Source organism: Malaclemys terrapin, chromosome 10, assembly GCF_027887155.1.
Source record: "Malaclemys terrapin pileata isolate rMalTer1 chromosome 10, rMalTer1.hap1, whole genome shotgun sequence".
NCBI classification, from domain to species: Eukaryota; Metazoa; Chordata; order Testudines; family Emydidae; genus Malaclemys; species Malaclemys terrapin.
The window spans coordinates 6,409,603-6,435,359 of NC_071514.1; the positions used below are offsets into that span (position 1 = coordinate 6,409,603).

At 47.2% G+C, this 25,757-nt stretch overlaps 1 protein-coding gene across 2 annotated transcripts in view; it reads left to right on the forward strand.

The window, feature by feature from the left end:
• Positions 1 to 6,318: 6,318 nt before the first annotated feature.
• IGDCC4 (immunoglobulin superfamily DCC subclass member 4) overlaps positions 6,319 to 25,757 on the forward strand; it is a 166,294-nt gene continuing 146,855 nt past the window's right edge. For both annotated transcript variants that reach the window (XM_054043154.1, XM_054043155.1), the window contains exon 1: positions 6,319 to 6,558. In XM_054043154.1, the coding sequence (XP_053899129.1) occupies positions 6,492 to 6,558 (67 nt within the window). In that variant the 5' untranslated portion in view covers positions 6,319 to 6,491. The remainder of the gene's footprint in view (positions 6,559 to 25,757) is intronic.

Genomic DNA, 25,757 nt, shown 5'->3' on the forward strand with positions numbered 1-25,757 from the left:
GGCCTGGCTATCAAATGGCTTTTTCCCCCTCTCTTTTTCTTTTTCTGTTATACAGAATTGTCCTGATGTCCCTGGGTTGTTGAGCAAATTGCTTATTGTGTTGCTCACTTACACAATGCATGTTATTAAATGTAAGCAGCTGCTCCCCGTTTGGCATTGTTCACACATACAGAATAGGAGGGCACGGACACTTTTCATTCTGTGAGTGTTTCCTGTAGCCCACACGTCACCACCAGCTTGGAATAACTTTGGCAAGGATGATCTCCCTTGTCCCCCACTCTCCATGGGGTAACGTTCCCAGATGGACTCATTCTCCCAGACGACTGAGCATCGGGGATCTGTCTTGGGTCGAAGAAATGTAGCAAAGCTGGTGAGGAGTTGTCACGCTGGGGAAAGAACGGCTTTGTGGGTAAGGTGCTAGACTCATGCCATGCCTACACACGCACTGCGTCAAACTCAGTAGGTTGACCAAGGCTCAGTGCCATTTGGGGAGGTAGTTTTACTGTGTTGTCTTAACGGGGCACTGACGTCAGCCGGAGACAAATGTGAGCGTAGACACATGCACAAGTAGGTCAATGCGCAGCGACTTAGAGACCGAATTCTGTAGTGCAAACCAGGCCTAGGCCTCCAGAGCCCTGCGTTCACTTCTTGTCTCGGCCACCTGTCTTCTTGGTGACCTTGGGGAGTCACTAAGGACTTGCATACACAGGGATACTTGGGAAAGCTAAGGGCTGGTCTACACGACTGCTTAAGTTGATGTAAGTTACGTCACTCAGGGGTGTGAAACAACCACCCCCCTGAGCAACGTAAGTTACATCGACTTAAAGCGGGTATCTGCACCGTGATATGCCAGCGGGAGTCGCGCTCCTGCCGACACAGCTTCCGCCTCTCATGGAGGTGGAGTAATTACGCTGGTGGGAGAGCGCTCTCCCGTCAGCATGGCGCGTCTTCGCCAGACACACCACCGCGGCGCAGCCGCATTGGTGTAACGTGGTAGCGTAGACTAGCCCTAAGACAAAGTAACAAAAGGTGTGACATTAAACCACATTAAACTCCTATGCGGATGCCCTCATTCAGAAGTAAAGTGTCTTAATCCTCCTTCAAAAGGGCGTAAGATAAAGCAAATGAAAGCCACTTTGTTTCTGGATGAGAGCATTCACACAGGGGTTTGATGACTATACTTCTTTAATTAATTCACTGGCGGTGTCTACACTTCAAACATTGCAGCGGCACCATTTTAGCGTTTCAGTGAAGATGCTACCTACGCCAACAGGAGAGGTTCTGCCATCGGCGTTAGGTACTCCACCTCCCCAGGAGGCAATAGGTTGACAGGAGAATTCTCCTGTCCATAGGCTCTGACTCAGTGAGTGCTCTGGGGCTGGAGCACCCACGTAAAAAAAACAGTGGGTTCCTCCGTCAGTGCCTCCTCCAGCCCCTTAACCCTCAGCACCTCCTGCCCACCGGCGGCCCCATCAATCAGATCCTCCCCCTCCTTCCCAGTGCTTCCCGCCCACCGTGATCAGCTGTTCCACCGTCTGCAGGAGGTGCTGGGGGGGAGGAGGTGGAGTGAGGGCGGGGTGCACTGGGGGTGTGTGGAATGGGGCAGGAAGTGGGTTTGGGGGTGGGGTGGAGTGGGGATGGAGCCTGGGGCAGAGTGGAGGTTGAGCACCCTCCGGCAACTAAAAAAGACGGTGCCTATGCTCCCGTCGACTTAACACCATCCACATCGGGGTGAGGTCAGTTTACCTGTGTTGCTTGGGGATGTGTGAATTTTTCACACCCCTGAGCGATGTAGTAATATCGACCCCATTTCCCAGGGTAGATCATTTCCCAGTGTAGTGTCCATCTAGACAAGCCATAAGTGGCTCTGTGCCTCGGTTCCTCATCTGTGAAATGGGGGTATAGTCGTTTTGCCTTGTCTGTCTTTTTTCTTCAGATTATTAGCGCTTTGGGACTGTTTCCTGCTGTGCATTTGTTCAGTGAATAGCACAACGGGTTCCTGATTTCAGTTAGGGCCTCTATTGCCACTGCTAATAATTGTTCATAGGCTGGAAACAGACTAGAGCTACTAAGCGCAGATCAGTATTAAAGGCTTAGAAATATTTTGGTTCTGACCCATTTCTGGGGTGTTTGGCTCCAGGGCTTGGGTTCCGACCCCTCTCGAATGCAGGCCGTCGCTCTTCGTCCATTTCTTATGTCTTTAGCAGCACAAAATTGGAGACGATGCTTTAAAAGGGACAGAACCCCAAATGCTGCTTTCTAGCTGCCTCGGGGAGAGCCGTGCTGAGCTTGGGAAGTTTACAGAAGCTTTTATGATTCCACCAGGCTTGTGGCGGGATTTCCCTTCTGCTCTTTCCATAGCCAGGCTTTTATGCAAACCAGGAGGCTTGTATGAGATTTATTGCTCTTATACTTGAATTATTGCAGATTTTTTGGAGCGCTGCAATAATGTCTCCCGCATGGGGAACAAAAGGCTGAACTACAAACACCTGCCACTGCTGCTGTTGCTCTGTTATCATCCAGAGTCTCTCTCTGCTCAAAACACCTGAGGCTCTGCAGATACTGAAAGGTTGAACGAAGCTGCCTGCTGAAGAGAACAGAAAGTTCCTGCTGGAAACATCTGAGATGCTCTGCTGTAAGGCTTCTTGCTTCTAAGAAGTGTTGGAGCAGAAATATCAGCACCTGGGAAGGTGGAGCTCCTTTTATTGGCACAGTTGTGTTCCTGAAGTTTGCTGTTAGCTGCTGCTTGTGGGGAGGAGAACATCTGATGCTTGAGAAGCGTAGCAGGAATGGTTCTTCCTTCTGGCTTCCTCTGTCTAGAAATACCATAATAATTTGTTTAAAAAGGAGTAGGACATCCCTGGGAGAGGTTAACTTCTCACCTGGAGTCAGTAAGGGCCAGCTCCTGTTGGTCCCACACTCCAGTGGGTGTTTTGCCTGAATAAATCCTGCAGGAGCTGAGCCCAAGTCAATGTGACTCCTTCTGAGATCACCTCGTCCATGCTCACACCAGAGGGGCCTTGGAGTTATACTTAGCAAATGGCCAGTTGTGGGTGAAGATGCTCCAGGTCAGAAACACCACTGGAATTCTGCTTCCCTACACCCAGGTGGTATTTATTTGTATACCACTAGTGTGTAGTGTCCCAGAACGTGAGGCACTGTGCAGACACAGAGTAGGAGACAGACCCTGCCTCAAATTGTTTACAATTGAATAGATGGGAGGCAAAGGGAGGGAAAAAGAAATGTTATTATTTTATTAAAGCTGGTTGAAAAATGAAGGGTTTTTTTTTTCCCATGGAAAATTTACTTTTAGTTGAAACAACAAACACCAAAATATTATGAAAAGTCAAAATGTTCTGCACAGACTCTTTCTGTGGAAAACTTAGTTGAATCGACAACGTAGCCCTAATTCTGATTTCCATTTTACAAAATGGGAAACTGAGGCACAGAGAGATGAAATGATTCACCTAGGGTCACACAGGAAGCAGAGTCAGGAACCAAACCCATCTTCAGAGTCTTCAACCAAAGCCATCCTTCCAGCTTTGTCCTGGTGCTGGTGACCTCAGTGGGTGGATTTTCCTCCATGATCTTGATGACCAATGTGGATGAGCTGTCTTTAGCCAGGTCTTGCGTAACAATATGGACTCTTCTCTGGTATCACTTAGCTTCACTTTGATGCAGACCATGCCGCTAGGCCTGGCCCTGGCACGCCCGCCTGTAGTTCTGTGGGTTTGGAGTAGAGCCTGAATACGCCAGCTCACGCCTTGCTCCTGGGTGTGGATCATCTGATAGGCGCACAGATTGATGCATCTGCCTGAATTAGCCACAGAATTTGGCCCATAATTCCTCTTAATAGTCCTGAATCATGGCACTCGCTTACACAAGCAAAGTGCCATTAATCTCCCCACGCAGAGCCTATCCCATCTGTACCATTTTAGTTCTTGTTGCTCTTTTGAGGACGGGGGGGGGGGGGGGGGGGTTCAAAAAGAGCCTAATGGAGTTAGACCCTCAATTCCCAGTGGGATTTAGGGATCCAGCTCTCAAGGCTATTTAGAAAATCTGAGCCTAACCAAAACTGTGCTGTCAAACAGCCAAAGGAATGTGGGCTCATTATAATCTGTTGTCCAGCAAGATATACTATAGCTCTAGATACACAACAGAGAATTGGATCAGAACCTTACAGCCCACCTCTAATGCATGCCTGAGAACCACCCTCACTTCTCCAGCCAGAGCTCTGAACGGTTGGCTCAGGCAGTCTGTCAGTAACTAAGTGTCAAGTGCAAAGTTAAAATTGCATAACTAGTAAACATGGGAAACTTGCTTCCCACCTGCAACCTTTCTGTTTTCATAGTTCATTGAACAAGCTAATAAACAGAAAGATCTGGATTAAAGAGGTTTCTTCTTTGGTAAATGAAGGGGTTTTATTTCCACCGTGCTCTGTGCTTTCCACACTGCAGTGATAAAACATCTCTCTGCACTAGCCAACCTATTCCCTATTTCCTAGCCCACACCACTCAGTCTCCTACCCGTTTTGGAGATGAATGCCTTCTGGTTTATAGAGCGACCTCGTTCAGCCCGCTGGAGGGCAAAGGAGTCACTGGGATGTTATCCCTCTCTCGGGCCAGAAATGCACCTGTACGGCTTTGTACTAGCGTGTACTGAAATAACTTTTTGTTATTTGCCAAGCTACTGAGACAGCGGTCTTTTTGCAGCCTCTCTCAGCGCTCCCAGAGCACTTTATAATTTCCACTGCTGAGCAGACTTGGAGAAACAGCCAAATGCGCTCTGCCCCTGTTTTCATCGCCAGTGGCTGAGGATGGTCACACGATACGTTTTATTTAAAAAACAAGGGAAGCTGTAACTCGTGGGCTGCACATCACCAACACTTAAAGAGCTGGAGACAAATGACTAAGAACCCAAACCTGCACCCAGGCAAGTGGAGCTCATAGTTAACCACTGGCCCAGTTTGGATGTGGATTTGCTCCAGGTGGGGGGTGAGTCAAGGCTCCAGTTCAGGCCAGCAGCTCCAATTTTGATGAAACTATAATCCCTAGATTTTTTTTGTTTTTGTTACACCGGGTATATTCAGTGCGTCTCCCATTTGCGTGATCTTTGGGTCCAAATCTAGCCAGGGTTCTGCTGGGGGAATCCTGGCCTGTGGAGCAGCAGAGCTACTCTGACGGCTGCTGGCCCCTGCCCCACACTGCTATGAGTGTGTGTGTGAATGGGGAATGTAAGTGGATCTGTGCTGTCATGGAGCCACCAGCTCTGCACCTCTCCCGGCCCACCCTCAAAACCCTTTTGCATATTAAAGAAAAAGCTGTCCCCATGGAGCCTTATAGCGCCACAAGGTGCAGATCTTCCTGTTCCCACAACTCCAGCCACCCTGTGCGCTTCTTCCGCTGCCTAGCAAGCCTTCCGCTCCCATAGTGAGTGGGTGACTAGGGTTTGACCCTTAAAAAGAGAATAGGGTGAATACACCCACTGGCCGGGGTCCTTGCTCAATTACACCTCTGTCCTTACTGCCCTAAGTTCCCATTCAAGTCAGTGGGCAGTTGCCTAAGGAATAAAATGAAGGCCCTTATCCTGCAATCAGATCCACCTGGGTCAGTTTGGCTGAGGTTCAATCCTCAGTTTGTTTCTAATCTTGAGGTTCTTGTGTGCTAGCCTAATACTGCAATGCTTGGGTTTTTGCAGGGAAATGTTTGTTTCCCCTTAAATATTTATTTATCTATCTCCCTCCCGGTAGCATTTCTTGGACAACTTTTTTAAAAAGATTGACTGTGTTCCCATTTCCCTCTCCAAAAATATTCTAATCTGGGACTGAAATTGACCCGCCCCGCCTCATTAGTGTTTGCAAAACACTTTGAAGAGGAAAAGCGCTAAGAGTGAAATGTTTATAGCCTTTAAATCCTACATATTCTTGGGGGAAGGGAGGATAGATTCTTAGCCTCCCTGAGGCTTTTAGCAACCTGTTGAATGAATAACTAGTCCTTTATTTTTATTTTTGTTAAATAGCACTCTTCTGGGTCACCCAGCCTTGCAAAGCTACTGGCAGGGCGTGCAAGCTACAGTGCCCCCTCCTCTTCTCCACATTCACAAAGAAATACAGAGCCCACCACCAGCCTTTTTATTTTTGTCATGCTCTGGTGCTCGTTTGTTAACCCTGCACCCAGAGCTGGGCTCTTCAGCAAGGAGTGACCAATCTGTTTCTCTCAAAGCTTCCAGCATGCTGCTGCATGGAGAAACAGAAAGGGGTGTGTGTGTGCTGGGTTGTTGGCAGAGGTTCAGGCGTCTCTAGTGGACACCTAAAGTGGGACTTGAGTGTGTGTGTGTGTGTGTATGTGTGCAAGCAAGCAACTCACATAGTCTCTAACATTCACACAAGATGGCGATGGAGTGGAGGGAGACTCAGCTCCCCTCTTAAATGTTCTTCTGCTGGACATTGAAAGAGCCCTGCTTTTCCCCCCCTGGAGATTTTAAGGGTTTACATGGCGCTGGAGGACTTGCTTTGTCTCTGTTTTTTCTCTTTGACCTTCTGTGTCCTGGCTGTGGAAGGTAATCAATGCTGCTGGGTTCTCTTTTGTGTGTTGGGTGAAGGGGGGGATCAGGGTGTGTGTGATGGGGGGGCTGTATTTGGGGGCTAGCCCCTTGCCCTCCTCCTCTGAGCCAGCAACCCAGGGGGCTAGTGCAGAGCTGGGCAAGGCTCCGTCTCCCACTCCACTCCCTTCCTTCCCCGCTTGGCACTAGGAGCATGCACCTCACCCCTGACAATAAAATCACCTCGCTGCCCGGGGGGGAGAATTGCAACTCCCGGGGGGCTGCTGCTGGTGCACGAACCGGCGCGGCGCGGCTGCCGGAGCCCGGCCAGGATCATTAGCCGGGTTGTGATCCGCAGCGAGGATTTATTTGTTCGCGGCTGAGCGAGCCCGGCACCCGCCGGGCCACTGCGGGGACGGCCAGGCAGCCGCCCCCGAGCCTGGTGCCCGGGCGGCCCGGCCCCTGCGCCCGCCAGCGGGGCCAGAGAGCGCGGCGGGGCGGGGGGGGAAAACAACCCGCCGGGCTCGCCAGGCTCGCTGCCCAGTGCCCAGCGGGGCTCGCGGCGGGGCTGGAGCGTGGTGCAGACGCGGGGCCGGGACACACAAACACAGACACACACACACACAATCTGTTGCAAAAAGTTGGCGGGGCCGGGCTGGGATTTGAAGGGCGCCCCCGGCCCGGCAGATCCCGAGTTAATTTCAGTGCACACGGGGGGGGGGTTAATTTACACCCCCCCCCCGGCTTACAGCTGCGCGGGGCGGGCGAGCTCGGAGCGGTGCCCGCAGCCCGGGCTCCGGGAGCGGCCGCTCGGGGCCATGTGCTACCCGGGCGGGGCGGCTCCCTCCGGAGCGGGGGCGCTGCCTCCCGGCGTGTCGGGGCGAAGGCAGAGGGGGAGCCCAGGCGGGATGTCCGGGGGAGGGAGGTTTCTTTAGGGGATGGGCTCCTGGCAGCAGCCCCTGCTCCCCCCTCCCCCGGGAGACCAGACACGGGGGGGGGGGGGGGGGAGAAGAGGCCTTTGCCCCGGGGCGCTGCTGGCCCCCCGGTTTCTCTCCTGGAGCTTGGGGGGTGTTGCCTCCGCCACGTGCCTTTGCTGCCTGTCCCAGCCATTGCAAGGGGAAGAGCAGCAGCTGCACCCTGGGGTGGGAGTTGCCCCCTTGGCTAGCGCTGGGGCCTGGGGAAGGATGTGGGTGGGTGGCAACCTCTCTGTCTATGGGCCTGGGCGGTGGGGGGAAGCCACGTGCCCCAAAGCCAGGGAGAGCAGTCAACCCCCCCCCCAAGTCTGTGCCCACCCCCGTCCTTGCCTACCCTTCGGGCTTGAGCGGGGCTCCCATCCTGAGCGGCTTTCAGGGGTCCAGGGCTACCACTGGGCTCCTATGCACAAGGCGGGCCCTGGCCTCTCCTCTCCAGATTTGGGGGGGTAATTCACAGGGGCCATTCCCCTCCGGCAGGCTCAGCGCTGAGGGGAGTGGGGAAGGGAGGGCATGGGTGGCAGGGAAGGTGAAGGTGGCAGGAGAGGTGTAAGGGTGAGACAGAGGATGAGGGAGGCGATGGAGAGCAGTGGTCAGGCTGCTCTGAGATTAGGTTGTTCCTTGGCTCCATAGCACGAGATCACTTTCTAAGGGCGGAGGAGAACTTGCTGGTTGGATCTTAGCCTGTTGAGAACTCAAATCCGCATTTCTGATGCAGCCACCAGCAGACTCCAAAGGTCTGGGCCTGAAATGCCAGCTCCTGGCTAGCAGGGTCACAGTGGATGCTCCCGTTGGGCTCTGCAAAGCCTTTGTGTTGTGCATGCCAAACATCCAGGTGTAATTTTCAAGCAGGGGAAACTCTGCATAAAGCTTTGTGTAGCTAATGGACACAGCCTCCCTTCTTCAAATGGGAACCTCTTGGTGAGCATGAAATCTTGCTCCGAATATCTTCCAGTCAGGCCCTGGTGCCTCTTTATACCTTTATTAAAAAAAAAAAGCGCTATGACTCTACTTTTCCCTTCACCCATACCAATGCAGTTTTCTTAGTTCTACCATATTAGCAGATATTTAGTTGATCAATCAAGTAATCCAATAATAAACATACCAGTCACTCCCCTGTTTGTGTGGATCTAAATCCTTGACTCTCTGTGTTTAACCGTAGAAGCTTTCACCAAGGTTTGTTCACGTTGTGGACCTTGGGATCCATTTGCTTCTTCCAGTGTGTACACGTGCCCATTTAAGCATTTAACTGTAACTCTGAAAAAGATTAGAAAGTCATGGTTTGATACAACTGCACTATTGCAACATCATGTGCATTAAATGTCCGGTAGACTTAGGTTTTTTTTGATTTAAGATAAACACACAAAACAAAGATTTAAACCAGAAGTGTTATGCCTGTTTCACTGCATATATTTATTCAGTCCTCTGATGGATTCGAGTTCAGCAGAGTATAAGTTTTCATTTATGAAAGTATCTAGCCCTTATATTAAAAAGGGTTATCTTTGCAACTTTGAGTGGATGGATGCAGGGATGTATTAACCCTGAGAGATGTGAACTGCTCCTGTTGTCTAAACTGGGAGTTGACTCTGAATCCTACTGATGCTATTTTAAGGGCCAGATTATCGCATAATATAGGTGCAGAATTGCATGCTCACAGAATTACTGTTGCTGCATGTGTAAATGAACAATGGTACAGGGAAGTGGCCCATTGTCATCTGAGGGGAGCATCTCTTTAGATGGTCCGGAGCATGTGGCCCTTAACTTTTAGCCCCAAATAGTGCTCTTGCTACAAGAGTGTAGTTTTTTGTTTCAAAATTAACTTGTCAGATTTTGGGGGCAGGAACCATGGTTCCTTGTGTGTTTGGCAGGAAAGGTGCAGGCAGCAGGAGAAGTATAAAGGTGAGGCAGAGGATGAGGGAGGTAATGGAGAGCAGTGTTCAGGCTGCTGGAAGCTGGGAATGGGTGACGGGATGGATCACTTGATGATTACCTGTTTTGTTAATTCCCTCTGAAGCACTGGGATTGGCCACTGTCGGAAGACAGGATACTGGGCTAGATGGACCTTTGGTCTGACCAATTTGGCCGTTCTTATGTTGAACAAACAGCAGAGTGGGTGGAGCCTTTGGGTACCACTGCAATACTTACTATAATCAATAATAATGATTTTAAAGGGTTGAAACTTTAGTTTTCAAACAAGATTCAAGAAGAAATCTGGAATTCCTTCTCTAGGATTTGTAATGGTGGCTTGCCCAGTTTTTGAAATCTGTGTAAAGAGAACAGTCAAAATTTGTTTTTTAAGTATTGGCTGTTTGTTGTTGTGCCTGGAAACAAAATTACCTCTGCTGTACTATTGCTACTTGCTGGTTTAGGCCAGTGCAGGAATATACAGCACAATGTGGAGGAAGGTTCAGAAGTGAAGTTGGTGGTTTTGGTGGTGGTGGGGGAGGTGTGTGTGGTCAACAAATGGGCTTTACTGTGAAAACAAAAGTCTTGCATTGCTTTAATCTCAAATTTATTCTCTGAAAGGTTGAAATGCTTTTTAAAAGTTGTGAATTTGACCCCGTGGCCACTTGTTTCAATCCAAAATTCAAGCACTGGAGGTATGAGACACTTACGAAGAAACTGGAATGGGAAAATCCTCCCCCATGGACTTTAATGAAGCTACGCTGAGGATTGGGCCCGGCATTTTGCAAAACCTTCTGCTGTCTAATTTGATACAGTTTTCCCTGAAGAGCCAGGAAGGATTTTTTTGAAAGACTCTTGCTTGGCCCTGCCAAAGGGGTTTGTATTGCTTTCTTCGCATGGGGCTCTCTAAAGGGATACAGCTTGCATTTGGGCAGCGGGAGGGAGAGGACTAGCTTTCCAATTGAATGATCAGATGAAATCCATCTAGATTTATGTTATTGGTGTCGTAAAATCTCCTTTGGGGTTTCTGAACTGTTTTTCTTCCTCTATTACCTAACTTTCGCTCTGTTTTGTTCTTGTCGCATTCTTTCTGGCTCCACAGCCCTGCGGCGTGCTGGATACGCATAGTGCCTTTGCCTAGAACAGTCAGTCATGCTATTGTTCCAGAGGTCACATGTCTTGTCTTTTGCCATGGTAGCCTGTTCATTGCAGGCCATCAACTGCATGCAGATTCATCTGCCCTGATGACTATACTAGTCACCTGATTGCCATCTTTTTTGTGGGGTGGGCGAATGTTGGTTTGCACGGTGAGGTGAGGGGAGCTGTACTTCCTAGAGACTCAGTTTTCCATTGTGTTTGATACATCCTTGTAGCATCTGCAGTGCCCTTGTGACAGGCCATGTACTGATGCACACAATAATCTGATTTTAAACATGGCTCATTTCCAGGTGCAGGTCTTGAGTTTGCTGCAGTCGTACTGTGGCTGTCGTGACAGACCGTCTTTCTGACAGATCAGTAGGTAACCTCCAATCTCAGGTCTCTAAAATAAAAATCTTTCTGGCATAATTTCTCTTTCTTTTCTGTTGCACCAGGGAGTGGGGAAATCGAATGTTTCGGGGTCTCTCCCTGCAGCGCCATACAGAGAGCCTTGCCTCACCATGTTTTTAATTTTTTTATACCTTCTTATTCCACCACAATTAAGATACTCTGAAGCAATAAGAAAAAAAGTTAAACTCTTAAACAAACAAACAATCCTTTCCCCATTTCTCCTATTTTTTGCAGTGAATTTTGATACCAGTTATTGGAAGTTTGGTCTAGTGGGTAGGGCACTGAACTGGGATTCGGGAATCCTGTATTCAGTTCCCAACTCAGCTTCTGCTGAGACCATGGGCCAGTCACTTAGTTTACCCTTGTATCCCAGTTGCCCATCTTAAAAAGAAATGGGGATAGTACCTCCTTTTTTTCCCCAGGGGGTCGTTGGATAGAATCCATTAATGATTGTGTGGCACTTAAATGCTACAGTGATGAAGAACACGGTACCCAGATGCCATGGAGATGGGCACACTAGAAAACCATGGAGATAGACTGCTGGCTTGCCCTGAGTGTGTGTAAAAGTTTGACTGTGACCCCCTGGTACCGTTGTCACTATAGCATTCATGTACAATAGCGGAATCTTTGAGTGGTGTGCCCGTAGGTGACGGTCAGCCATAGGAAGACAGCTGCTCACAGCCACAGGCAAAATGCAGCTGTATTTGCACCAGTGCAAGTACTTAGCATTCTGAGAGGACCCCGCCTGTACTCAACACACTCTTCTAGCATTTGATGGCTGTGATACCATTGAGCCTAGCCATGGTTATATAATTAAGATGGGAATTAATATTTAATCTCATTGTAATTTGTTGTTGGAATCCATCCCAAACTTTTGCATGGGGTTGTGTGTGTGTTATGGAAGTATTATAGTTAGGGGATTTTTGCATGGGTAATTGAAAGAGATTCTTAGTCCTACTGGGGAAGGGTAACCCAAACATTTACAAATCCAGTATGATCATCTTAGTCATTTTGTTATCTGTAGAAAGCAAATGTTTGCTTTACAGGCAGCTGTAATACTAAAGGGAAAATGGTAAATCTTTGTTACAAGTGCTTGCCTAGCATGTATTAGACCAAATTCAACTCTGACGCAACTCTGTCACCTTCAGAAGAGGAACTTGGCCCGGTGTCTATAATTTGTTTTATTTTAATCTTGTTTTATGCTTAAAAAACAACAACCCCAAAGCATTGTTTTATTGTGATACCAGCATTTGCATCAAATGGCCTTCTCGCTAGTGTGCTTTCCATTTCTTGTAGGGAGGACATGGTCTGAACACAGGACTGGAAGCCAGGAATCCCTGAGCTCTGATGTTGATGTTCTTGGGTCCGGGCAGGCCACTCAACCGCCCTACCTCAGTTTTCCCATTTTGTAAAGGGTACTACTGGTATTTATCTATCTGGCAGGGAATGTTGTAAGGTGCTGGGAAAGGGTGACAGAGTTCTCCACACAAAGTAGCTTTATAGCATTTATTCGATTCCCATGCTTCAGTAACCCCAAATACGTTGATTTCTGATTTATTAAGCTACAGCTGGTTTATGTTTTTAAACAATGGTGATGCCCATTGTCATTTAGGCAGTACAGCCTTTCAACCTCTACTTTACTCTTTCAAAAAAGAAGTCCCATTTTCCTCTGATTTGCTTTCCTTCTCCCACCCTCTACCATGATACACTTGAGTAGAAAAGCAGCAAATAGTGGTTTGTGTAGCATGCTTGTCCCATGTGGGCCATTATGGGAGGAGAGCCAGAAAAGTGGCAAGGAATTGTAATGTTAGTTTCAGATGGACAATGAGAATTTGGGCCTCATTCTGGTGGTGGACTGTGGAGATAATTTGCAGGATTGACCGTTTGTCTGGTCCTCTTGGTGGGGTAATTGATTCTTGGTACTCAGCTCCGCAGTGTGGTAATACTGACTTTGCCCTCATCCCTCTATAATATCCAGAGCGATGGTATCTCTGATCAGCTTTATGAGTCGGGCGCATCTGGAAGCTCTCTACAGATCCTAGGGACGCTAAACATCACTCTGTGCACAGCTTCCTGGTGCCGGGGAGGAGACCTCAGCAGCATTTACCATGCTGGGTTGCTGAAACCAAACCCTGTCAAGTTCTGTTGGCTTCTAGAGAGAAACAAAAGCTTAACATTCCGGGGAAGAGCTAATTGGTGTTTACATTCAGCAAGGTAAAAATCTGTTAGAATGGCAGCTACTGAGAAGTGACCTTCCCTGCAGGGCTTGACTTGCTGATTGTGTGTGGGAGGCCTGGTCCCTAGCAGAGGGGGGAATCTTCCACACACCACCGCCTCCTGGATGCTCGTTTTTTCCCTGTACCTCCTGCTCTGTCCTTTGCACATCTCAGAGTCAAGGCCCTTTGCCTGCAGATGGTGGATGGGTGATGTTCCTAATTGACGGATGCTCCTATGAACTTTTTATTTCTGTGTGTGGGCTTCTCTCTGTTTCTGGGCCAGAGCCTGCCCTGCTGTCACATCCGGGCAACCCCCTTGATCCATTATGGATCTGCTTTCTGTCAAAAGTCCAACACTGCTCGAAGAGTGCGAAGGATTGCAGGCCGAGTACCTCATTGCCCATCATAGTGGGTGATTAACATGACCCAGTGCGCATCATGGGGAGGGAGTGATTTACTCCATTGCCCAGCGTATGGCGTGATTTTAACATTAGGTGCATTTAAAAAAAAATAATGAAATCAAGATCTGCATTTTGGGCCCACGTTACCTAGCTCTGCCTCTTTAAATGTAACCTAGGTATTGAAGCTCCTGGTCTGTCTTGGTACTTATTTTTTTTTAAATTCAGTGACACAGATTCATCGTCTGAGGGTTGTTAATATTTAAGAGACGTGTCCCTCCTGCGTCATTGCTGCACGTTTACTAAACGCTTAGGCTTGGGCGTGAGGGGGAGCAAAGTTTGTTCCAGCGTAGAACCTGGCAGGGGTTTGACTCGTGGAATCTGTGGATGCAGCAAAGTCTGCAGGAGGCTACCCCGGGGGACTTCTGCCCCACACTGCCTCCTGCCACTCCCCCAGTCCCTTCCGGCCTTAAACACTATGACCATGGCTCTGATAGAGCTGTGCTCCTGAGGGTTCCCTCGTGAGCTCCCTCACCCAAAAGGGTGGGAGAATTGGAGTACAGTGAAGTACACCTTTACCCTAGCTTCACCCTCTTTATTTTCTGGCCCATCTGAAAAGAGCATTGGATGTGAGGATTGGCAGTGCTCCCCCGCTCCGACCCCCTCTTTCCTACTGAGATCTGCTGTGCTTTTGTTCCTATGGAGTTGCAGTGATTTGGCCTCATTTTAATTTTACAATTCAAGACTTGAGCAGGTTAAAATGGATCACCACCTGGGAAAGATCTCGGAAACTCTTCATGGGTTAAAAGCAGCAATCGCGTTTCAAAAATTCGTTGTCGAATAGATGAGGAAGGAACAGGGCCTGAGAACAGGATACTTCTGCCACCAGGGGTCTCCTGACATTCACTGCCCCTACTGGGAGGATGTGAAGGCGACAAACTGTCTTGTGTTTTACCTTCTGTACTTGGGGATTTGCCTCCTTGCAAATCTTTAAATAAACAATCAATAGACAATTCAGTTAATTGGTGTGACCAGATAGGTCATTACTTGACGCAGTGGATTTCCCATGCTGTCTCCTCTGAATCTGTTAAGTATTTTGGGCCAAATTCTTTGATTGCCTACAAGGGCTTCGGTTATCCATCTGTCATGGGCGTATCAGTTGTGACTCCATAGTTTAAAGCTGCCTTGAGATTTGCACTTAAAATTGGGACTAAAATCCCTATGCATGACACCTTGCTGGCTGGATCACATCTCCAGACTGGGCACAGTGAGTCGCCAGAGGATAATTGAATTTTCCATGACATTTTTAAAAACTAAAATATGTCCTGGCTTTAGCAGAGGAAGCAGTTAAAAGTGCTCTTTTTGGAACTCTCTGCCCTTTTATTTTTTTTCACATTTCTTTGGGTTTGTCAAACCAACCCAGAGTTTCCAACCTGATACACTCCATATTCTGCTAACATCACAGCCACTTCAAAAAACGCAACGCAGAATTGTTCTCCTAATCCAAGTCATCCAGTTGATCTGTGTTAGTTCCATTAGCTACTTTGGTTTCCAGCCACGTGTGCTAGCTCTGCTCCTGGCAAAGCTTTGGGAAAGCATGCTGGGCGTCGGAGGAGAGATGGAGTCTTAGGAGGGAATGGACATGTGGGGGAGCAGGCAGAGTGAAACAGGTGTTGGAGGTGTGAGCAGTTCTGCAGAGGCTTGGAGAGACGGAGGTTTAGCTGGAAGGTTGGGGGTCACTGCAGGAGATGAGGCTTGCGTATAGGTTGTCAGGGGCTGGTTCATGCATGGTCACAGCTGTGTCATGGGGCCTGGGTTTGTGCTGAGGCCCCATTTTGTTTGATTGTCCAGTATTATTCTCTTACAGTGTTTTGTAGAGCATTCTGCAACTGAGGTCGATTGTTCACTCCTGTTGAGACACAGGAAGTTGCGTTGTTTCAGATGCCCATTGGCGTTGCTACCAGTGCAAGGCATGGTGTCACTAGAGAGCAAGCATTTACTAGTAATCAGCAAATACATCGCATAGGCTTATTTACATACTTGCATGGACAGCATGCATTATTGCTTAGTCAGCACCTTTCTGCGATACGTGCATTGAAGATCAATCGGACAAAAGAAATCCAGCATCTGATCAAATACTGACTGCAAATCTCTCGTCCATGTTGACCAAAACAATAGTTACAATCTCCCTTCTCAAGAATGATTTTGTAAACATAATGTAGGCTGTTGTGCGGTGATAGGAAAACACTTTATCAGCGCAACAATGTTCTGCTTGACAAGTTTATCCCTCAGGCCCTCAGGATGATGTAAACAAGGAAATACTTTAACAACAGAAAAAGATAAAAGAGCGCGATGGGCAGAGTCCTTTCAAGAAGTGCTAAAGAGACGGATGCCAAAAGAAACTATTGACTTTGAGAAAGAGATCAATAAAACTATTAAAACTTGAGAGAGCTGCTGGTGAAGACCAAGTGAGTGGGGAAATGCTGAAAGCTCGAGTTGATGAGACCTAGGATGAGGAAAAGCCTCCAGAACAATGGAAAACTGGGATTATAGTCGAAATACCAAAGAAAGATGACATAAGTGACTGCAATACCCGGTGAAGTGGTACATTCCTGTCAGTGATAGGTAGTCTGCTGCGGTAGCATCTTAAGTCGAATAAAGGAAGCAGCTGTGGTGAATCTAAAGGAAGAGCAGGCTGGATTTCAATCACAAGATGATGTGTTAGCCACATTTTCACACTAAGAATAATCATCGAATGGCAAAAGGCACTTAAACTTCATAGATTTCAAGATAGCATTTCACAGCCCCCTTTACAATTCATTCCGGACCATCTTGAAGTGCTATGGCATGCCAGCAAAAGGCCTTCTATCAAGGTGAAGTTTGCCCAGTTAAAGTAAACGCAGGCTTGAGTGAATGGTTCAAACATAGACACTGTGTCAAACAAGGATGCATTCTTTCCCCTCTCCTGTTTGGCATCACTGTGGACGTCACTATGAGAATAAGGGTAGACAGGTACAAAACAGGCATTGCACGGCACGACAACAGTATGCTAGAAGGTCTAGGTTTTGCTGTTGACGTTGCTCTCATAAGTGACCGCTCAACCAGCATACAAGTAAGGACTGAAAGACTGTCCACATTGCAAAAAACATGGGATTAATAAGCAGTTTTGAAAAAGCAAATCTAACTTACACCCCAACTCAGCATTACATTAGAAGGCAAAGGAGTACAAGAAATGAGCTAATGTACGTACCTCGGCAGTAACGTGCAAACCAATGGGGATGTTCAGAAGGAAATAATGGCACAAATTGCAAGGAGCTGCATTCATCAGCTTCAACAAGATTTGGTCATTGAAAAATCTGAAGCGTAAAGACTAAATTACAAATCTTCAACGCCAATGTTATTTGCATTTTAATGTTTGGTGGATTTCCAGCTCTCTCAGCCAAAGGGAAAGATAGATGGCTAAATGCCGTAGAAAAATACTAGCTCTTAAATGGAATGAGCTTATAACAAATGCTGAGATTTGTCAGAGAGTTCAACAACCCCTTATCTCTCAAGTTATCCAGAAAAGAAGATGGAAATATTTGGGACCTGTGTTAAGACTGAAGCCAGACCATCTGCCTTTGCAGGTGAGCCATTGGGCAATTGGAAGAACATGTAAAAGGGGCTGACTGAATGAATTCCTCTGAACACTACTCAGAGTGGGAAAACTTATGGGATTTAACAACAGAGGGGACATACCAAGAGCAGCCCAGGATAGACAGCGATGGTGGAGCCTTCTTCATGCCCTAAGAGAGATCTAACAGCACGGGAAGGATTCAGGTTCAGGTATTAATCATGTAAATTACTGCCATTGACAATGATTGTGATTGAAAAATAAGCGTCTTGAAACTCTGATTTGATTTTTTTCTTGGGGTTGCTAACTAGTTGTTTATTGATTGCAGTTTTTGTCAGAGAACACAAAATATTGATCTAAATTATTTAGCCCCTTTTTTCCTAGATCAGAGTAAATCCAACTTATTTCTTCCTCTCTGTGCTGTACTCCCTCATCTCTAAATAATGCACAATGGACATTTTTGCTGAGGAGAGAGACTTTTGGTCCAGAATGTCAAATGTTGATCCATTAATCAGTGGCCCACAGGAGCACACTTTGTATCTCGTGCCCTTTCAAATGTTACTAGTTGGAAACCAGGTTAGGAATGTTGTCTCCAGTGTTGTCATTGGGTTTTCTGTACATGCGCAAAACAAAGGTAGGTGGAGGTTGCTTCCAGCTGCCAGCACAGAATAGCTTCCAATTTAGTTAGTGTTTGTTGCTGCTGTCAGAATTTTTGCATTAGCAGAGAGAGAGAGTTCAGTGTAGTGTGAAAGGCTTTCAATAACACTTCAGCAGCAGTGTGAGCTGTCAAATTATTTGTTTTACTCTCTGTTCTTCTGTACCAGGCAAGGCACTTTGGTAAAGCTCCTTTCAGCCAGCAGGTGGAGACATTGCCATGGCATAGTTCTGATTTCCCATATGCAGTGACTGAGAGAGACTCTTGGCTGTGTGTGTATTCATTCAGCTCTTCCTTCTAGTTCCCAAATTCTGCACCTTCCCCATACTTAGGAAAGCCAAGAGGCCGCCTTCTAAGCTGTAACAGCAAGGCACGGCTAGCTGCTAACAGTATGTCTACAGTGCACATGAAGATAGGATTGTAGCAAAGAGAGACATCCCCACACCAGCTGCAATCTAACTAGCATGGGGAACAATAGTCGTGTAGGCATGGCAGGCTTCAGCACGGGCTAGCAACCCGAGTGGGTTTATGCTCCATAACATCGTGAGCAGTTTTCTGCACAAGTGCTACCAACAGTGGGAGCTAAAATCCAGACAAAATGTAGGTATCCTTACCAGTGTCCTGACGCTAGAGAAGCCTTTTTACCCTTGTCTGTGCCACAGCATCTAGATGCACCAATGCAGAAAAACACCATAGGGATTGTTGGGTGACACTTAGCACTGGGGAAATCCAGACTATTGCAGATGTTTGGGAGGGAGCCAGAGTCCAGGTACCCACATAGCTTCTACATACAGCTTTCTGCAGCTTTCTCAGTGCAATTTCTAGATTCTCTGGCAACTGCCTGGAACCTCTCCACCCCTGCTGCCCTCTCCCTTCAGGGCAAGTCCCAGGGGATAAGCTCCCTGTTGCAGCTTACCTCTCTCAGTTCCTCCCCATTAACCCTGCAGTCCTTCCTTTATAGGAACCACCCAGCCTGGTTCTGCCCAGCTGGGCCTAATTCTTAATCCAGGTCCCACCGAATGGGCTAATGGGGCTCTCTGGCTCCCGTGAACCCTGCCACTCCCAGGGTAGTGTTTGGTTGTGGTTTAAAAAAAGTACATTGCCCTAGTAGGGAATATTCTCACCAGAAACTTGTTAGACTGGAAATTTCACAGTATTAATTTTTTATGGCGTTTCCTAAGCTGAACTAATTGGGTATTTTGGAGGAGTGGGGGGAAGTGGTTGTGTAAGTGTTTCTTGTAGATTTCATTAAAAAAAATGTGACTTGGATTATCTGAGTGATACATGTACGGGCTGCGTAAGTTGGAAAACGCAAGTGATTATAGGCTGGTGACTAATAAATAATCCTCGGCTAATGTGAGGTGAGCTCAGTTAACGCTAATCCCGCTCAACAGTAGTAAAAGTGGGATAAAGTCAGTGAGACTTTGCAAGGCTTTGCTGGCCTTTACGTGAGAGAGATGGCGTGGGTGGGAAATAGTCCATTTCCTTTTCTTTTTAATAGAAAAGCAACTATTCAAAATGGCCAGAAGTCGTCAAAACTAAATTAAATTTCTCCTGCCATCAAGATGCATGCTGGAGCCAGCAGCAGCCGTTAGTTCTGATTTATGGAAATAGTAACTGTTTGGGTTTTAGGTTCGAATGAGACTTGGTCCCTGTCCAGAGGAGCGTGCAGAGTAAGCTACTGATCTTGCCATCTGATCCACGTGGGTGGACCGTTTACACTTGCATGGTGCCCCATTGACTTCATTTGGTTTATGCATGGATGCAATAGGGTCTCCCTGCCCAGATGTAATTGCAAGATCAGGACCTGGTTCTAGACATGATGCAGTGAGAGCAGCAAAGAGCAAGGAGGGTCAGAGCAGAAAGAGAACCAGGGATTACAAAATAAGGGTATTGTATGTGCCGCATTAGACTCAAATTATGCGGCGAGAACCCCAGAACGGTTAATGATGCGCCATTTAAAGCATCTTGATTGGGCTTCAGCGTGAACAACCCATGGCAAGAGATGGGCCAGTTCCCATTTGTTTTGTGTTTTGAAGGTTTTCTTCACAACTGGAAAGGCTTGAGATGTACATTTTTTTTTTTTTGGTGGGTGTTAATGAAAGCTGAGATTCCAAAGCACAGTTACATGCCAAATTTTAAAAATAAACCAGACAATGACATGGTGGTTTACACAGCCACGTAATCAGAGTTCTGAAACACTCAGATCCCCGATAAAAACATGACACTGATACCTGGTTATGGGCACATCTTGATGACCTTGCAGTTTAATGTCTTGTTCTTCTTCTTGTCTCCTCTCTTTCATGCCTTCATTTCCCCCTCATGGTTTACAGTGGAGCGGTGAGGCTGTTCGGCTGAACCTTAATGATAGTTGCCCTTAATGACATGAACGGAGGAGGGAGTGGGTAGATAAAGCCAGGCTTTGCCCTCACAATCATGCAAGGCAGGTAAGTAGTGTTAGCTCCATTCTGCAGCCAGGGCAGCGGCGGTGTAGCTAGGTTTTGTGACTTGTCCACACCCACACTGTATGAGTGGTTGAGCTGGGTCTAGAGGCCACACTGGGTCTCTAACGCTATGCTAATTTGGCCCTGTAGGCTGCCGCGATGGTCCTCACTCAGGTCTATCCTGGGCACCTATGTTGCAGTGGTGTTGCAGATAATCTGTCAGGTCCTTGTCTCTTCTCCTGGGCTGTGCGCTGTGAGATGTGGGGAGACACGTCTTGCTACCATCCTCAGCAATGAAATATTTAAATACATTTTCCTATTAGTTTTCTTGGCTGCCACATTGAGCTGCATGCTAGCTCATTATTTCTCATTAAGTCCTAGGGTGCACAATTACCTGGGAAATGCAGGGTAGTTAATGGAAACTTGATGCGCCTGACTTCTCGGGCGCTAGGCTTGTCTTTCTCTATGTGCAGTCTGTGACGTTTGACGCTCACACTCCTGGAGTATTTATGGATGCACAAGGAGCTGCTGTCCTTGGCCTTGGCTACCTGCTCCCGCCTACTCATAGATGTTCTGATTGCTAGCGGTGTTGTTTTCTGAGCAGCTCCTGGATAGAACGAGTAGTAGATGCAGATGCTACCTGTCCAGTTATCTCAAGTTCCTAATGGGACCGAAACAGGAGCTATTCTGGGTAGCAGTCCCTGTGTCTGATTTGTCCGATGGTATTCTACACCGTACCCTGGAGAGAATCTGTAGTTACTTCAGAGCCGCATGTCGGCACATGAGGTAAGTGAGAGCAAATGAAGGGAAACATTTTTTTTAAAATGAACTTTATGTAGTTTAAATATAACTGAGCTGATTTTAGTCACGGCAGAAGCTTCCAGCTCTGTCTGAAAAATGATTGTAACTTGTGCCCAGGGATTCAAGTGTAATCAAACCTCTCCGAGTTCTTTGTACTTTTCACTTCTGCAGAGCTTTGCATCTGAGGAAGTAGGAGTCATTATCCCCGTTTTAGAGAGGAGGAAGCTGAGGCCTGGCTAGGTGAAGTGACCTGCCCCGTCACTGACTAATATGTCAGATCATCATAGTTTCTCATACCATAGCTCCTCCCTCACGGGTCACTGCACTTGTCCACTGTGTCCACAAGCCCTGCAAAGGCCGAAGAAGTGAGATTGCTGTTGGACAGAGATTTTGGCCTGTCCCAGCAGAATGGGCTTCCCCTGCATAACTCTTAGCTGCTTTTTTTTTTTCTTTTTCTTTTTCCCCATGTGACCTGCAAAATCCTCATTAGCAACAGCAGTGGCAGCACTTTGAAGATTTTCACTCTGATCATGCGATTTGTGCTGTGTTTGGAAGTGGAAATCCATTGTGGTTTTTGTTCTGTTCAGTGGATTTTTTTCCCCCTCCCTGCGTCTTCTGGGGAGCATGTGATTATGAATACCTGGTTTTTGCACTCCCGGGATGGCTTGTGCTAAACCATTACAAACTGGCCTGTTCTAAACAATTCTGCAAACTCCCAGAAGGCAGAAGAAGCAGAGAAAGAAGTTTATAGTTTGAGAGGGCTACGGGCAGTGCAGGGCAGCATTAGGGGTATACAGGCCCTGCTCTGTTTAGCCGGAGACAGTCTTTGGAGAAAGACGACTGGGAGGGGTGAGGCTTTGGGCTTGGCGAACGCTGAAGTGGAAGGGATGCCGATGCACGAATGGAGAAGGCGGGAAGGAAGGAAAGAGAGAGGGTGGGTGCTACTGTTGCTGGTGAAGCAGGTTTTTCTAATCAACTGGAATTTGGAATAGAATGGAATTGCGAGTATAAAGGATGGTGTTCTCTGCAAAAAAGAATGAGATTTTAACCCTCTTCCTGGCAGTCTCAGCAGAGGGGCAAAGGAGTGTCTGAACCACGGAGATCGAATTATGTGGGATCCCTGCAGCTTAAGCTGAACCCTTGTGGGTCAGGGTGAAGCCCAGTGGCAGGCAGCCTGCAGAGACTTGCTTTGCCATGGCCCATGGTCCTTGCCTCCTTCTAGGAAATATGGCACCTGTCACGAGTTCTAAACCCACCTGGATTATTATCATTTGTTTGATTTTCATTTCCAATGGAGGCTTTTGTAGAAGCACACCCCTCTGCCAGCCCAGTTCCTGGGAGAGGTAGCTGAATTTCCATTGGTTGAAATATTGCTGGCACCTGTGTATTTGTTCAGCTAGGGCTGTGCATGCGGGCTCCCATGTAGCCAAAAAGCTATTGACACTTAATGTCTGGTTCAGAAGCTTCTGTTGTGTTGGCCTTCTAGTACCTGTTCATTTGATTGTGTGATTGTTTTCTCAGAGAACACCAAGTTTCTAATCAGATAGTTAAATACTTCAGTTCTAAGAAGAATGCAGAATTTTGAAATAACGACAATAATTAGCAACACTTGTAGATCATGTATTTCATCCATAGATCTCAACGCATGTTACACAGGTGGGTAAGTATCCCTATCCCTGTTTCGGAGATGAAACATCTTAGACACAGAGAGATCGAGTGATTTATCTAAGGCCAGACAGTGAGCGTGGTGACAAAGCTGGGCATGGAAACCTAGTCTCCTTCCTGGTGTCTTGTCCTCTGTACTTTGCCACAGTGCTTCTTGGCAAAGAAAGAAGAGACACACCCCATAGCCAACATACCTATGCTGACGCCCCTCCACCCACCGTGTAGACAGAGTGCTTCTGTTGGCATAGCTAAGCTAATGTAGTCTGGGGAGGTGGTTTAATGCGCTGGCAGAACTCCTCCTTCTGTCTGCTTACGCTGCACCTCCACTAGGGGGCTCTGCCATCAGAGCTGTATCAGTATAGTTGTACTGGCTGAGTATTTGTAATGTAGACAAGCCTTAAATGTTGTAACTGGTTGCAATACTAAGCAGCGGTTTCAGAGAGAGGTCTGCCATGGTCATTTAAATGTGACTGGCCTGGGGATCCCTGTCCAGCCCTCCCATCCCTTCTGTTCCAGGCAGACAAGAGAGCGTAACCTCTTTTGAAGTTGTGTCTACCATCTTGTTCCCTTTGGCTTGCTCAGCCAACTAGGGCCTCATTCGGCTGGGGGGCGGGGGGAATGAATTGCTTTCATGGTTTGATGTCAATGCAAAATGCAGGCGTTCAAATCTGAGAGACATTCATCTTCTTGTTCATTGCTGGCAGTTCTTATACAACCTCACGAGGCTTCAGTGATTCTAGATTAAACATAAAGCAACTATTTGTGCACTCTGTGGAAAATCCTGCAAGCTCGATCTGTGTTCTTTGTCAGCTATTCTTCAGCTAGATGCAGACGCAGCATAAACTGTTGTTACAAAGTCATGAATGCTGCTCAGCGACTGTAACCTTTTCATAGAATCCTAGAATATCAGGGTTGGAAGGGACCTTAGGAGGTCATCGAGTCCAACCCCCTGCTCAGAGCAGGACCAATCCCCAGACAGATTTTTGCCCTAGGTCCCTAAATGGCTTCCTCCAGGATTGAACTCGCAACCTTGGGTTTAGCAGGCCAGTGCTCAAACCACTGAGCTATCCCTCCCCCCCAGCCTTTGGAAGACCAATCCTTCACATTTTGATATCCTTGTTGTTACAGTCATGTGAACAGATTAATTTAGTCCACAAAATGTTTGTAACAAAGCACTTATGAAAGTCTGCTACTGGTATTGAAGCCATCTGAGGCTGTGAATGTCATGGATCTCAGCCAGGTGTGCTCTGGCTTGGTAAGAACTTTTAAGGAAAATGAAAACTACTGTCTTGTTCTCACACCTTCCATTTTCTACAGTTTCTGAAGTTCAGGCAGTTCGTTTTGGAAGTCGTAATGGTGTCTTTGAGTCAGATCTTTACAGTCTCCTTTGGTTAAATTGTCCGAGCAGCCTCTGACTTTCCAAGCTGGGGGGAAAAAAGGTGATTCTCCCTACCTGCTAGTGATGTCGTGTGGGGAGGTGGGGTTTCAATGGCTCCACTCATAGAGCTGGCTTCAGTCATTTTTGTCTTAGCCTTTCCCCCCCAAAAAGGTAGCTGGGGGACTAAGGTTGCAATAGCTACATGCAATATTTGTGCGTTTGCCTTCTGTCCTTACACATTGGGGAGCAAGGGTATTCAGTTAAAATATTTATTCTTCCATAACTCCAAAAAACCCACCAAAGAGATTCTCTTCAACTTTCATTGACCTGAAGCTAGACATAGAAAGTTTGAGCAAAATGATAAGTGAGTAAGACCCAGTGCTATATTAGAGATCTGCTGCAAAAAGGCATTAATATAGATACAAATGATCTTATATGCCATTTTGGGGTCCTCCTTGTTGAAAGGCTCCATTGAAGAGAAATGGACTGGAATATGGGATTTTATGAATGGCTTATAAAGGAATGGCATATGTCCGCATGCCACTTCCCATCAGTCTTTGTCACCTCTTTCCTTTTCTGCTAGTATTTCTCTGTGAAGCCTCAAATCCTGTTTGAGTTCCATTTGAATTAATGAATGAGGGATACGCTTCATGGTTCGATGGGTTTAGCCTGCCGTAAATTAGGATCTGGATCCAGTTTTCTGTTCTGACATGATTTATACCTCAGGCCATAACTAGTAATGGTTGCAATCACTTTTCCTCCCTGCCCTGTGTTATTAGCTGTAATATTTTAATACAGTTAGGTGGGAAATGTGATAGTATGCAGACCTGGAGTGTATGCCTGCATTATACATGATTATTATGGCATCTGATGCAATGAACATGCTAATTGCTGTGGGTCTTATCTCTGAAGAAGTAGGAGGTACTGAGCAGGGCTAGACTGGAAGTGATTCAGGAGGAACAAATGTGAGATCTTGGAAATATGGAAACTTCAAAAGACTATTGTATGGAGATGTGCCAGGCACTATAGGCACCTGCAATACTGATAGACTTTGGTATCTATAAATGTTATGTGTATCTTTGTGAGCGAGGGATTGTATTCGGGCTCCATGGAGGAGGGTCACAGAGCTTTCTCCAGGAACTAAAATCAGTGGGGGTAATTATAGCAGGTAAACAGCTCCAGAGAAGGACCACCCGCTGGGGAGAATTGCATAGACTTGTTCAGGCCCGGTTCAAGAGACCCAAGAGACAAAGAACAGGCCCTTGGTATAAACGGGAGCCTGAACTGACTCACCAACCTTCATTTGATACTTGTACTGCCATGAAGCTGGAACCAAGAGGGCCAAACCCTGCGGGAAGGGTTGGAACGACTGGGACCTGCTGGTCTCCATGTGGAAGATGAGTGACACTGGTAAGCTAGAGTGTGGCTAGATTGCTTATTTTTTTGGTGGTCTGTTTTCTCTGTGGTGCTTTTGTCCTACTTAAATGTGCTGTGCTTTGTGAAAGCTGGCTGGTCCCGGGTAACCCTGGCGTTGTCCTCGAGAGAGAGCGGGAATGGCAGGTGCTGGCCTACGGTCAGATGTGCCGGGGAAATCACAGTGAGGTGCAGAGAGGCTGCACTCCT